Raw genomic sequence first — 15,653 nt, forward strand, 5'->3', positions numbered from 1 at the left:
ACAAAGTGGAGGTTGTGACACCTCCAACGCTAGCTCGGCCAGCAACCCGCTGGCTACGAATCCGTTAATGACGATGCCGAGATGAAAGAGAATAACACATCAATTACAGTTATGTACTACGACATGCAAACCACATGAAGCAGAGCTCGCTGCAGCTTATCACACCACCTCCATGAGCATTGCCACGCCTGCGAGCACCCACTTAGCAGGCGGCACCTTGGTCCGCAGAGGCGACATGAAGATCAATGTCGGTCCTCGCTGCTGGGTTCGGTACACGGGGCAATCGAACACGTTCCCACTACCAGCCGCACCTTGCTTTCCCCCTCCACCTCCGCCACCCGAGCCACTCGAAGTGTCCTTGCCTGCAGTGTTGACGATGGCTCGGCACGTGAGCACTGGCATGGAGACGTACATCTCTCGGGGGAGACTCGTCTCCAAGACGCCATTGCCGAAGTCCCAGCGCGCTCCTTCCAGGTACAGGCCATGCACGAACTGTCCGTCTCGCGCCGGGGCGTCCACTGTGTCGATGGTGCGCTTCGTCACGTCCGCAGTGATACGCAGCGAGTCGAGCTCCACGTTGTGCTTGCGCGCTGCCGTCTGCAGCACGGCTGTGAGGAAAGCTTGCGGGTTGAAGAGTCCGGGCAGCCACAGCACCAGCGGCAGGTCCGGCGCCGATCCAATCCACTCCTGGAGCTGCGCGATCCGCTGCTGCAAGTTGGCCAGCCACGGCGCGAGAGATCGACGGGAAGGACACGCTGCAGCCAACCAGTTGTCCGGTACGCGCTCGTAGTACAGGAAGGTTTGAAGCTTCTCCATCGCCTCGGTAAGAGGGACATCACCTCGGAACGCGAGCTCCAATTCGGACAGCGAGTCTGTCATCGTTTGGAGCAAGTGGTTTATGCGTTGACACTCTTGGAGCAGCACTGTCTGGAACGGGTCCATGTCGTCCGCTTCTGAACTTGATACAGATCCACCTTTGCTTCGCCGTGAGCCTCCTTCACGTTGTCCAGAGTCGGACGACCCCTTGAAGAAGAGTTCCTGGATATCGAAGCGGAAGTCGCGGTAGTTCTCCAAAACATCCTGCAGCACCCCCTCGGCTGCTAACTGGACCGCATCGGCAGTCTCCTTAGCAGCTGAGCCGCCACCAAGCCCTGACGTTCCTTCCTCTTCATCGTCGCTGTCGTTCTCTTGAGCATCCTCCTCCTTGGTGGTCAGCAACAACATTGACTGCAGAAGCACTTGACCACTTTCAGTTCGGAACGCAACCTCGGCGTTTGGGTGAAGGCCAAATGCTGTAGGCGTCTCGTTCAGCAGCGACGTGTGTACATGCTCCAGGATTCGATCGAAGCCTGCTGAAAGCTTGGGGGCCAAGAAGTCGCGACGCTGTTGCCCTCCTCCGCTTGGGCCATCTCCACCATCGCCTCCAGCTCCACCTCCGCCGCCTCCGCCATCTGGTCCACTGCTGCCACCGCCACCTCCGCCGCCTCCACTTGCATCATCACCGAACGGAAGCATCGATAGCTCTTCTAGCAGATCATCACGCAGGAAGTACTGTAGATACGTAGCAGCCACGAGCCGGTCGAGCTCGTTGACGATGTGGCCACCGTACATGATCTCACCAAACAGGTATCGCAGGTCTGGCCACGGCACGCGCACGGGGGCGTTGTCCATGTAGTTTCGTAACACCGTGCTGCTAGCGAGCAAGTCACTGGCTGCGAATGGATACAGCATGTTAAATCCCTGCGGCCCGAACTTCTTGCGTTCCAGCATGAGCGAGTGGAAGTAGCAGAGCGCAAACAAGATGCAGCGTGTACGAGGCTCGAGCTCGTCCACGACATTCTTGGGGAAGCAGCAGAATGCGCGCTTCACATTCGCTCGCAGCCCCGTGGGTGGCTCGTTCGTAAGCTTGATAGACCGCTCCAAGACGCCAATTGGGATGTTCGTTGACGGGTCGCTAGTGATGAACAGGCGGAAGTTAGGGTGCAGTGTTCCGATGCCTCCACCCCCTGAATTGGCCGCCCCTGCGGGTGGGAGCATCGACAGCGACCGGCTTGTCCCCATACGGATGATATCCTTGCTGCTCGATAAGTTACTGCGTAGGGTAGCGTAGGACGCCGTCTTGCTCATCTTGGCCAGCTGCTCCAGCCACTTGTCCAGCTCCAGCATCCACTTCGGCATCAGGTGGACGTTGTTGAGGATGACCCAGTGGCCGTTTTCAACCGACATCTGCAGCGTTCGCATCGCGACCTGCTCCTGCCCTTGACCCAGCGCAATATTGTGGTAGTCCACGCCTTTGATCCGTTCTTGATCTTGCACTGCTAGCTTGTCCACGTCAGCGACCACGTCGGATCCTGGTGACAAAATGAAGTACATCGGGGTCCACGGGGAGCTCTCCTTGAACGCGCTCTTCAGGATGGCAAAACTGTTGAGCTGGCTGTCGCAGTTGAGGAAATTGCTGCCGTTGGGTAGCGTCTGCAGTATAAAGTTGCCCATCGCTTGGGTCAGTCGGTCTGGGCGTAGACACTTCACAGCGAGAATCTTCAGGAACGGTGCTGACTTATCAAGCTCGCGCCAATCCAGCGGCAGCTTCTCCAGCTCTGGGCTCGTGGAATTGTACCATTCTCGAAAGCGCGGCTCCGATTCCTCCAGATCCGACACGAATCGCTCGAACGGGCCTAAAGTGATCAGCGCTTGCAGTGACTGCCACTGAGACTCATTCAGCCACGAGATCGTGTTTTCTGGTCCCACAACCTTGGATCCTTGCAGTAGAAACCGAGCATACTGCGGCTCGTAGCCGCTGTTGGCACCGATAACTCCACGACGGAGCAAGAGGAACACCAGCTGGGTAAGGAAGAGAAGCTTGTGCTCTTCAAAGAGCCCTCTGGTTACCATGGAAAAGATCGTCCAACGCAATGCCTCCTTCAAGATCCCCACCCGATCATGCGCAGCAGCAGCAGCACCCCCATGGTTATTATCGCCCCCGGCTGCTGGAGCTGGTAGCGCAACACCATCCAGCGCTACGAAGAAGAAGGTCATGTAGGACTCCAGCGAGTAGCGATACATGTGGTTGACCTTGCAGAGCTGACTCATCAGGAAATACATCATGCTTGCCTCGTTGGCAACAGGCCGGTATACCTCACGCGCCAGGTTAATCTCACGCTCCGCGTCTTTTCCCTTCCGCAACGCAATTCCAACGTCAATAGCGGTAAGCTTCGTCTTCTCCAGGCCTTCAATCAGCGGAACATCGGACAAAATGTCATCTGGAGCATTCGAGAGACGCTCTAGCAGATCATTTTCAAGCTGCAGGAGCTGAATCTGGTAGCCATTGAACTCTTGCTGGAGCTGGCGCTTCTGCGTTTCCAAGTCGGGCTGCTCCAAGTTCACTACGTTCGCAAGTAATTGGTCCTCAAGCCCCTTCTCCGTCACGCTGAAGTCGATGAGCGTGCAGTACGCTAGGATCTCTGGTCGGTAGTGCGGGTTTGGCAGCTTTGTGTGCAGGAACAAGCGGAAGCGAGGATCCACTTCGATCTCCTCGGCCGCGAACTGTAGGAACCAGTTGCGTCCTTTCTTGTAAAGCTGCCGCATGATAACAGGCTCCAAGGACGCGTCAATGGACTCGCCCAAGTTCTCCAGAATGACGCTTTGTCCACTCGTAATCGCAGTCTTCAACGTTGTCGTCCAGTTCTTTTGTGCTGGCTGCAAGATAACCAGCGCCTGGGAAGCTGATTCCTGTTCCGCACGAGCGTCGACACCCTCCGGTTTCTTGTGTCGGAAGTCACAAGCGCGTAGCCAGATGATGCCCTGCAGCTGGGGGTCCACAAGAAGCGGCCAGCGTTGACATGACGTGATGATGCATCCGTTCTCAATCGAGATGCGATCGGCAGGCAGCCCTTCATTCATCCACTGGGCCACGTCGCTACTGTCGCTGAGCACGTCAAGTGGATCAACGCCTACACTTTCGTGTGAAGGCGACGATGCAGACATGGAGGAAGGCTCTAGGGACGTTTCGGCGTCGACACCAAGCTCTCCATTTTCACTTGCATCCGCACCATTGGAGCCACTGCTGTCGCTCATATCGGGTGGGCTTCCAATCGTAATCGGGATCTCTCGAGTCACGATATCTGGCAGCCAAGTGTTCTTCCAGAGCTGAGCTCGGAAACTCGCGTTGAAAGCTCCAATATAGCTCACGAATCCAGCAGCAAGGAGCGAATCACCGATTAGTGAGCTCTCACCAGCACGCAAAACATCAATTTCGTGAGTCCACCGTTCGTTCTCGGAAGCCAGGCCGTTCACCAGTCGTTCAGCCAGCGATAGTCGCTCTTGGCAAGCTTGCGCTTCGGCTTCAACCTTGGCTTTCTCGTTCGTCGCATCCCGGAACGAAGCCTGCAGCGCATTCAGCTGGCCTTCGACTTCTGCCACTAGCTTTTGCACTGCAGCCAGCTCGCTGTCAGCCTCGGCTTTCGTCTGGCGCGCTTTTTCAAGCGTATCCATCAGTGGCTTAACACGTACATAAACCTGGTGGTACGAGATGATGTTGACGACCCACACGCACAGGTTCGCGGCAGCCACAGACTTGCTCTTCATCTTTTCGTAGTTGAAGTTCGGGTCCTCCTGAATGAGCGGCTCCACTCGAGCCACGACTTCCGGAGGGATGTTCTCCTTGTCATATTGCTCCAGCGACTGCTTGAATACGTCCACCTTGGCCATCATCTTCTTGGCGTTGTCCCAGCTGAAGTTCTTGGTCTCCTTCTTGACCATCATGAGAACTGCCGCTGTTACCTTCTCCACGCCGGCTGGGGGCTTGCCCATAGACTTCAGTTCCGTCAACGAAGCTTTGTTGAGGCAGTTCACGGCCTGTTGAGCTGCATCCAGCGCCGGCTTGGCGATCGCAAGCTCAACGGTAGCTTGCGCCTCAATTTGCGAGGCAATCTCAGCGGCCTGAGCAGCCTTGGCACGCTCTTCGTCTGCCCGCCGCTGCTTCACCTCGGCATCTCCTCGCTGCTTGCCCATTTGCTCCAGCAACAAGTCGGTGGCTTTCTTCCGCTCTTCCACCTTCTTCATCGTCAGCTTCAGCTCGTCCTGCAGCCCTGCAACATCGAGCGCCGTCTTCTTGAGCGTAGCCAGACCCACTTCGAGCCGCTTGATCTTGAGCGTTTGAGACGACCGCTTCTCGTCCAAGAGCGACCGGTAGAAGCGGATGAGCTCCAAGAACGACGTTGGCGTCACGTAGTTGTGTCGTCCGTAACTCTTGGCGTACATCGTGCACGCAGTTGTGACGGACATGTGCATCTCTGCCATGTGATGGCAAACATTCTCCTGAATCGCGCGCGTCGACAGCTCAACGTCTTGGAGGAAATTCAGCGACACATCGACCAGCGCTTCTTTTGGCCACGGATGGAACCAGTTCATGGTGCAACAGCTGATAAGCGACGGGAAGTTCCTGCAACGAATACGCAGATCACCGCCCACCGGCGAAAAAGCCAAGATGAGGTGCAGATTTGTACGCACGCGCTCGTAGAAGAACTCCTGGAGCTGCTCCTTGGTATCTGGAACTCCGCGAGCCTTCGCCTCCATTCGCAAGGATCCAGCCATCGACTCCATCTCTTCGCTGGCGAACAGGTCTGAAATGTACCCCGACGTTAACGCGTCCGTGAGCGGCACCAAGAAACGGTTGTCAGTGATCTGAGAGTCCGTGAGCAGCAGCACAATGGGCTTAGCCGGTCGGATACCAGCCTTGCGGTAGATGTCTTTTAGGTCTTCTTTAAGCTCACTCATCCCATACGAGGGAAAAGCACTGGTCGTCAGCGACACCAACGCGTACCCGCTGATAAATGCTGCCAAGCGAGAAAGAGACTGCTTTCCAGACCCACCCACGCCTATCAGTAGCGCATTGCCACGAGGGTTAGCCAGGATGCGAACAATTCGCGTAACATGCTCCAACGCTTGGTCAAACAGTACCAGGCTCATGACTGGATGCGTCTCGTTGTACTCAGTCAGCTTCCTCTCCATACAAGCGGTGATTTGAGTCTTTTCCGCTACCGGAACGTAACTGAGAGTGCTGCCGCCTCCATACTCGACTTCCATGGACGCTGATCCTGACGATGAAGAGCCCAAGAAGTTCACACAAATGAGGGGCGACGCGAAGATTTCTGCCTGGTCTTCCTCAAAGTTCTTCTTCGTCTGCTCAATGGCCATCTCAGCAAACCGCTGAATCTCGCTGGGTGAGCTCATGCGATCACTGAAGACACGGAAGCACTCGTGGATCCAAAGACGACAGAACTGCAGCGAGTTGTTCAGGTAAGCTTCGGGACGGGCCATGAAGATGCCTTGGAACAAGGAGCTCAGCTCGCGCATGCTGAACACGTAGTGGAACTTCGTCGCAGTAGGAAGGAAGTTCGCTCGCACCTCCGAGTACAAGTCAATCGTTGCCGTGATGATAGAAGACGCCAGCTTCTTGATCTTGTCTGCGAAATTCGTCAGATGCTGGTTCAGTAGAGCCGAGTAAATTGTGCTGAGATCCTGCTTCGACGGCATGCTGATGCAGAGTGTCGAAAAGTGACGATGCAGACGGGGATTAACTGTAAACGAACCAGCCTTGGGGTTCATACAGGCGAGGAATTGGACGTCTTGGATCAGCTTCTTGGACGACAGGTCATGCCGGTCGTACCACGAATTGTAATCCATGTACTGCCGCAGCAGCGCCAGCGCCGTCTGGGTACCAAACTCCTCGACAAACGGCATATTGAGATCGTCCAGGAAGTAGATGAGTTTGCGGTTGTACAGCGGTCCATACACGCGCCCGGATCTCTTCTCGAGGTACTGCTCCAAACGAGATTGCAGCTCTCGAGCGTCCATGTAGTGGTGCATGCTCACATAGGCAAAAACACTATCATCCTCCAACCCCTTCATATGCTCGTGAACCAGCGACGACTTGCCCGACCCGCTGGAACCAACCAGAATCGTAGGCTTTCGCTTGCACAGAAGCAAGTCGATAATGGAGTGAACTCGCGTAGACTCCATGGTAGGAACCACGAGCGCGTGGAATGGGACATCGCCTACAGGCATCAGCGTAGGCACTTTTTCTCCCCAGTAGACCAGCTCGTTCCGCGTTACATCGTAGTAGAAGTCAAAGAGGTTTGCGGTTCCACTAGCCAGCATCGCCGCGCTGTTTGCATCAGCTCCACCTGTCGGTGCTGGGAATGATGTAGATCCACCACCAGTTGAAGCAGAGGCAAACTTGTACTTCGCGACAGCCTTGAAGTTTGTCGAGAACGCTGCACGGTCGTCAGTTCCCTTGTCGCTTGCTAGAGCACCTCCGAACGCCCACAAACCGCAGTAGATAAACGCGTTCTCCAACACTTCAGGAGTTTTCTCGTGCTCGCCAATCAAGCTCAACAACCCGTCCAACAGGCGACACTGCATCTCCATGATGGCAATGGCCACCACTGGAACGATCGTCTCCGCCTTCGTGTCCTCAAGCGCCATGAACATCGAGTCCACATACTTCTGGAAGAGCCCGGGGAGAATTCCTGCTTCAGCGATACTCTCACGTTGCTGTAACCAGGATTCAACGGCGGGATACCAGCCTATGTGCCCTTCGTCGACGTATATGATGCCTGCTCGGGACACGGTGGCCGGTGTTGCGTTCACGAGCGACGATATCTCGAACACCAGTCGCATAGACTTGGTTAGTGGAATGCGCTCATTCGACACAAGCGTAAGAACCTTGTTGTCGTCCATCACAGTGTTCATACTTTCAATCCACACAGCGTCGATGTCGCCATCCAGGACAACCCACTTGTACGTCTGCGACTCGCTGAATGGTGCCACACTCTTGGACATGTTGCGCATAATAGAGGATAGGACGCCATCTCTCCAGTCGTTATCCAGCGTCATATAGCCGTACAACTCGTCGGCTGTGATGGCCTTCGGGTTCACGCTCTCAAACACGGTCAAGTGCTTGGTCAAAGCATTCCCGTCGTCATCAGCATTGTGGCAAGCGGCGAGCGTGTTCCAGATTGTGCTTTTCCCGCAGCCAGCCGGCCCGATCAGCATCACGCTGTGCCGCACCTTGAGGACTTCTTCGAACTCCATCATCTTCTTGAGGAAACCATCTTCCGGCTGGAGCTTCTTCTGAGCACAGACGCGAGCACTCTTGGTCTGTAACGTGTCGTTCTTCAGGTGTGGGAGCTCTTGGTTTGGGAACAAATCTCGCAGCAACCCCATGAAGACCGAATAGTCAGGAGGGAGGATCCGCGGCGTGTTAAAGTCTCGAAGGACTTGCATCAGTACGGTCTCTTCCGAGAGTGTCGAATGCGCACGACGCAAGCTGCCAGCGACTAGAAGCACAGACTTCACAGAGCGTAGTCCCCAGTCGTAGTGCTTTTGCTTCGATAGCAGCTCACTGCTTAGATCGTAGAGCGTGACAAACTTCACGGAGAGCGTACGCGCCTTCAGGAAGCCCTCAGCCATTAACATGTTCTCGCAAATTGGCTGCAAGTCCGGTTTGATCATCGCACAGGAACGGAACAATGCCTTCAAGTTTTCAGGCAACTCCGCACGACCAGCATAGCCTGGATTCATCGTAATAAAGAACCCCACGGTCGGTACCAATGCGATAGTTTTCCCGAAGAACTCGCAATTTCCAGTCTTTGGCATAGCAATGGGCTGTTGTGCGCTGCCTTCTCCTCCAGATGAGCCAACGTCGCTGCTAGCACCGCCCGATGGACCACGATTCGTAGATGCTACCAGTAAAGTCGTCGCATCCAGCACAGTCTTCACCTGCGTTGCTACCACTGACAGCACTTCGACCGAGATTCGGTTAAACTCGTCGAAGCACCCCCACGCGCCCGTCTGAGCTAGTCCGCGGAAGATATTTGCCATCGTCAAGTAGTTCATCTGATCACTGCAGTTAAACACGTAGCACTGGAGCCCCATTCCACGTGCTAAATCCTTGGTCGTTTCAGTCTTTCCAGTGCCTGCAGGCCCCGCTGGAGCTCCACCGAGACAGAGTCTCAATGCTGTCGTTAGGGTGACGTAGCAGCGGTCTGTAAGTGGAGTGATCACCAAGCGCCCGCAGTTGCCAGTGTACTCGTAGCTGTAAAACGAGCGAAAGTCGCAAATCTTGATGTGCACTTCCTTCTTCTGGCCTGTACTCGTCAGGACAGGCGTCGTGTAGTAGCGAAGCTGCGACTGCCACTGGAAGTCCAGCGAGCTCGACACTTTCTTTGTGATCAGTGACTGCACCACGTCGCGCGCATGGACGTCGACGGTAATGAGCGTGATGATCTTCTGTCGATTCAGCGCTCCGAGTTGCCCCTGAACCAGCTTGATGAGCTCTTCAAGGCGCACCGTGGACACGTCGTAGTATTTCTTGATCGCGTCCTCCGTGCCGTTTTCAAACTCTTCCAGCGCACTCTCCACCTCCTCCGTCCAGACGATTTGACTCCCCAGCAGAGCCACTTGCGCCGGATAATCAAACACCCATGTGTGGCGAGCGCAATCCACACCCCAGAGAGCACTGGTTTCCACAGCGTCGAAGATCTTCTGTCGCAAAGTGTCCTGCATTACCATCACCAGGTCGTTGAACCAGTTTTCAACCGTGCCGTGGATCAGTTGCGAGTCCATGAACTGCACCACTTCACCCTCCTTGGAGATCATTGACATCGCAAGAAACCGCTCTTCAAGAGACGTAGACGACGTGGTGGCTGACATTTTCCTCCCGGACAAACTCCCTCCAAATGAGCCTTTGGCATCTGAAGCAGACTGGAGGGTGAATTCAAACGACTGGATGCCGTCGAAGCAGTTGCCAAAGTGAGGCTGGATACGAGGTGGGTAGTTGCCATTCGACAAAATCTCAAGCAGCGACGCGTTCGAGACGAAGTAAAACCGCGGGAAAATGTCCTTCTTCCCGTCCAAGTATTGGTTGAGAGCCTTCTGGCAAATCTCCAGCTCAACCTGCAAGTCGTGAAGCACAACTTCGCGGCCCTCACGTTGGCAGCACGCCACCAGCACCGACGGCGCCATTCTTGCATCTGCAAACAGCTCCTTCATTTCCTGGTCGACGTGCTCAAATCGCTGGTATTCGGATGGCAACTGGCGTTGAATATCACCAGCGGAACTCAGGAAAATGGACTCCAAGCTGCACCATTGTCGCTGAAGCGTGATCCACAGTTTCAAGATAGTGTCCACATTGCCCAGCTGCAACTGCCATTCGAAGACCTTGTCTTTGAAGTAGGCAACAAACTTTCCGGTGGCAGCCATCGTTTGCAGTTGTAGCTGGTGTTCTTCCAGGCACTCGATAATGACGTTCGGCATCTTCAGAATCATAATGTCGCCCTCGATTTCCTCGCCCGATGCCACTGGTAAGGCGCTCGAGCTTGCAGTTCCATGTGGATGGTCGTCGTTGCCCTCGACAGATACCGCTGAGCCGCGATGATCGCGAGATTTATCAGTACCAGACGAGGCTTTACTTCCTGCAGTTTGATATGGGACAAATTCGAGCTGGAAGCCGTTCCACGTCGTTTCAATGGACTGGAGCTGCTGCTCGATCTTGAACTCCCTCGACGCCATTTCCACGAGCTCATTAATCTCGTTAACGAAGCGAAAGAGCTCCAATTTGAGCACCTCTTCAAACCTCAGCGAGCTTTTCCCGCCACTGCTGCTGTCTCCAGCCCCCGAGCTTCCACTGGCAGCGGTTCCCATCGTTGCGTAGCTTGAAGGACTCAAGCCGCCAGTTCCGGACAAATCAAAGTGTTTCCTGGCGAGCACCATTAGGCTCTTCCAGTGTCGGTCTCGCATGGCTGGGGAGTGGAGATGCTTGACAAGGGGCAAGATCACCGTCATCTGGTGCAACTTCTGCTCGAGGTAGTCGTATATGGGCCAATCCTTCACGGATCGAGCAGGTGAGAACAGCGCATATCGGTGACGCTCGATCTCGTCAACTTCTTCCATCAGAGCATCCGCATCGAGGTCGCTCCATAATAGCGGCTGCCATTTGTTCACATAAATCGAGTCCAAGAGTGCAACGAAATCCCAAATGTGCTTGAGCGTCGTGAAGTTGGCACGCAGCATCGTCAACACGTCGTATTTACTGGAGGCTAGCTCGAATATGTCTTCAAGCTCCATTAGCCGCGCAGCTTCCTGCTCAACCTGGGATAGCTTCGCGTTGTAGGCGTCCAGCTGATCGTACACGTCTGCTACCGAGCGGCTATCGGAGGGGGCATGCAATGGAGCAGCAACCTTGAACTCCTCTTTCATCAGCGTGAGGCGCCGATTAAACTCTCCCACTTCTTGCTTGATCGACTCCACCATTTGATTCTGCAGCGGTTGGATCACTTCTTTCTTCTTGAACGTCTTGTTGACCATATTCTCCCACCGGATTGGCGCTTGCTCCAGGAACATCAGCACGTTCTCTTTGCCGACGTACGACATATCCAGAGCGATTCCATTCAGCTTTAACAACGCCACAAAATCCTTTAGAGGCGCAAAGTTCACCAGCAAGTCTTCACGCATCAAGCGCCGCACGTCCCTGATGTGCAGCATACACTGCATCAATGACGGCTTCTCCTTTTCTGCATTCGCGCTGTCGATCTCGATGTCCAGTCCCGCGTTTACTTTCTGCATGAAGTTATCCACCCACACGAGCTGGTTGACGACTCGGTCGTGTAAGTACTGCGTGAATAAGTAGACCCACTTCGTCACCCACGTCGATAAAGCCTGTTTGATCGGAAGCGAGTTGACACGGACAAAGCCCACGTCTTTCACATGCTTCGACTCGGAAATCTCGTTCTGCAGACCGAGGAAGAAGCTGATCTTTTCTTGAAATCGCTCAAGATTGAGAAGCTGCGCAGGCATCGGAGGCGGCGTGGCCATCGCAGAGCCTGCAGAAATGGCCGACTTGGCAGCACTCCTCTCGGTCACTAGGCCGGACTTCAGTGTCGATGACGGCAAGCTATCTGCATACACGATTCGGCCACGAGAGCCTTGTTCATCTGTGTACGGATATGGAGACCACGCGGTTGAAAGAAACTCCTGAAACATCTGCGGCAAGTCCGTCGTCCATAGATACTCGTATTTCGTGAGCGCATGACGGAAGGCACTGCAAGCCTTTTGATTCTGGTCAAGAAATGACCAAATGTCGGCAATAAGTAGTTGAATCTGCACGTTTTCTCGCATCTCTTTCAGATAGGAGCCTTCAGAGCTGTCCAGTCGCTTGAAGACAGTGGAGCAATGCAGAATCGCCTCCAACCGCCGCATAATCAGGTCCTCCACACCGTTTTTCGCGGCGGTACTCTGGATGGGCGGGAAGTACACAATGTCTTTGCCGTACAGATCCAGTTCAACTTCGAGCAAGGCTGGGATGTCTTCACTTTCAATTCGCTTCGGATCCAACTGCTCTCGCAGCTGACCAAGCGACTGGATAATTACTCGAGCAAGACCGTCCTCCACGATACCGCTAACGTAGTCCACGTAAGCTCTCCAATCGGGACTGCCTTGAGCCACGCGTAAATGCTTCAACGACTCCTTGAGCAAACGGTGAATCTCATTGCCTCCTTCCTTGATCACATGGTATTTCTGCTGGCACAAGCTCTTCTGGTGCTCCTCGAACTCTTCAACGGACAATGCCTTGCTCTTCCGCTCAAATAGAAGCGGCGACGCATTCCAAATATCGAGCAGCTCGTCAACCCGGTTCTGGTGGGTCTTTAGCTGACTCAGCAGCGTGTTGGCCTCGTTCACCACAGTCATGGATTCTTTCAAAAACACGTCGATACCATGCGACTTCCAGTTCAGAGCCTTTATGCCCTTGTTCAACACTTGATCCATGCGCTCGAGGTACCCTTTCACAAGAGGCCGCTCGACAGGCAACAGGGTCGAGTGGATCGTATTGTACATGTCCACAATGAGTTCCAGATTGCCAGTCTGCCGCCGGAACACCTCCGCACGCTTGTATATCTCCAGCGCGTCCTCAGGAATATCCAAACCAAGCAGCAGGAAATATTTTACTTCACGGAGCAATTGCACTAATGCAGCATCAAAATTGACGAATAGAAGCCCCACGCTGGACTGAGGTGCTCCAGCCGGTTGCTGCTGCTGTTGCCCCTTGCTCCCTGAACTTGTAGATGAATCAACGCCATTTGATCCAGGAGCAGGCTCACGCCGTATCAACGGGAGCTTGAGCTTGGCCTTCGAGGAAGTTTCGATTGAAATACCCCATTGTTTGACGTTTTGAACCTCGTATTCTTGGAGCATGGCCATCACGTTCGTGTACAACTTCATGGCTTCTTTTGAATCTTCTCGCTCTAGGACAATCCTAGGTGAAATCTGCTTCAGTTTCTCCATGGGGAATCGAATCCGCTCTCCTAGACCACGACACCATGTTACTGCGCCAGCAAACGGTGGCAGATTGGGAGAGATCGGGGGATGCTCACGATTCTCGATGAAAATTTGCTGCACTACGTGCAAGTCGCTGGCATACGACGCAATCAACGACGTGTGCTTCCGCTCCAACTCGTTCTTGATGATCTGGCGGTCGAGTAAATCCTCAAAGCAGTCCAGACACTTGAATCGCCCCACAATCGTCTTGGCATCGTCAAATGCCTGGTTGATCACGGAGGCGAGGCGCCGCTCGAGCTCCTTGTTCTTGGACCGGAAGGCGTAGAAGTCGTCTTCAAAGTGCTTCGCATCGAGGTCCATCAGATCATACTGCACGTTCTTCATCTGCGCGAGAGTTTCCTGAAAGTCCGCGTAGATCTGGTGCACACTTGTTGTAAGCGTCTTCCCTTTCGTACCCCCGATCTCCATCTGCGCTAGCTTCTGGAACTGGTAAATCGTCTGCGTTAGCTCCAAGACGTCGTGGCATCTCTCGAGAAAAGCGTCCAGCCTGATAAACAAGGCGTTGTTCTGGATTCGCCATGGGTTGCCCGGGACCTCCGTCACAGATTTCGCCTTGTAGTCAAAGTACACGCTCTTGAAGTGCGCGCAGACCTGCAGAGACACTTGCAGCATGCTGTTGGCCTGTTCCAGCTCGCCTTGGTCAATCAACTCGAAGAGCTTCTCGCCATTCAAGTGGATCATGGCCTTCCTGATGATCTCGTTGCAGATCTGTCGAATCAAAACCACGAGTCGTGCGGGCGTGTTGTAGAACCGACTGGACTTCCAGATGAGCAGAATCGAGTGGCAGATCGGGCGGAAGAGGTCGCGGATGTCCGGCAGCGTCTGCGCGCTCGCGAGCTGCTCGAACCACTTGGCCAGAGGCCACAGGTAGTGCTTGTTGTCATTGGCCTCTGCTCTCGCGAGGAAGACCTCCTTGCACAGCTTGGCAAACGGGACGTTGTACGTGCTCTTGGACGCGTCCAGATACTGCAGCACCTTGCGAATGCTGTCGGACTGCAGCTGCGCGAAGATCGAGTTGAGGTTCTTGGCCTTGGCGGCCCAGAAGTGCAGCTCCTCCATGGGGCCTTGGTGCGCGTGGTCGCGCTGGTTCAGCAGCGCCTCGGGATCTTGCTTCAGGATGTTCTTGATCTGCTTGGTCCACGTGATCAGACACCCCTCCAGGCTGTGTACTTGGTCCTTGCCGAGCCCACTGACAGCGTTGAAGTCCGTCTGGGGGCCCTTGGGCGACGCGAACGGGTTCTGGTTATTGGAGCCGTCGCCTCCTCCTCCTTCCGGCGAGGAGGACGAGGACTTGGCCGCGCTCTCCATGACGACCTGGTCCCAGGGCAGCGGCAGACACGTGGCCCCCTTGGTCTGGCCCAGCGTGATCTGCAGACTCGAGTAGAAGCCGTGCACGTTGTTGATGATGGAGGACGTGACCATCTCGGGCCACAGCTGCTGGTTGCGCGGGTTGCCGATGAGTGGCACGAACACGTCGTGCAGCATGAGCGCCAGCGACTCGAGCGCGTTCTTCTCGAGCGTGCCGGACATGATCTCCTCGTGGAACTTGGCGGCGCTCACGGGCGCCTTGACCGTCTTGATCATGTACAGGACCGTCACAGGGGGCGCGCGGGCTGTAGAACTGTTGCGGCTGCTGCTGCTGAAGAGCTGCGCGGGCGGCGTGGCGTACACGTCCACGACGCCGCTGGCCTCGTCCCCGTGGTCCGTGAACAGCAGCAGCCGCGCGTCCGCCAGGTGCAGGAAGTCAAAGAGCTGCGAGGCCACGGCGTCCGTCGCGAACTTGCGGTTCAGCGCGTCCAGCTTGATGCCCGGGAACGTGCGCACCACGTGCCGCCGGATAAAGTCGACGCGCGCGTCGTCCGGCGGGGCCGCGGCGATGCCGGGATCCGCCGCCAGCGCGCTGGCCGTGTTGCCTCTGGACCAGGAGCGGTCCGTCTCCATGGATGGCGCGCGCAGCAGGCGGAGAGCTCGGATGGAATTAGATAGTTGATTGTTGTGCTGAAAGATCGCCACCCGCCGCGCCGCTTTGGCTCGCAAGTGGCGACCAACCGACGTCTTCAAGGGGTCATAGTGCAGGCGGTGTATCTCCTGCCGCTGCTGCTGCTGTTGCTACGGTTGGACACTGCGGGTGGGCGCGTCGTTGACCGCGGATGCAGGCTGCGCCGTCCGCCGTCGAGCAGCTCCATCCGAGTGCGCAATATGGCTCAATGGTAATTTATTCGTATTTTTCGGGTGAATTGATAAATTCCCCCTCTGGA

At 55.3% G+C, this 15,653-nt stretch overlaps 1 protein-coding gene across 1 annotated transcript; it reads right to left on the bottom strand.

The window, feature by feature from the left end:
• Nucleotides 1–159: 159 nt before the first annotated feature.
• Nucleotides 160–15,336, bottom strand: PHYSODRAFT_502426 (hypothetical protein; the record flags this gene model as incomplete). The annotated part of the gene is made up of 1 exon (XM_009528904.1): nt 160–15,336. The coding sequence occupies one exon, from the start codon at nt 15,334–15,336 to the stop codon at nt 160–162; it is 15,177 nt and encodes a 5,058-aa protein (XP_009527199.1).
• Nucleotides 15,337–15,653: the final 317 nt, after the last annotated feature.

The sequence above is a fragment of the Phytophthora sojae genome (genome assembly GCF_000149755.1).
Source record: "Phytophthora sojae unplaced genomic scaffold PHYSOscaffold_4, whole genome shotgun sequence".
NCBI lineage: Eukaryota > Oomycota > Peronosporomycetes > Peronosporales > Peronosporaceae > Phytophthora > Phytophthora sojae.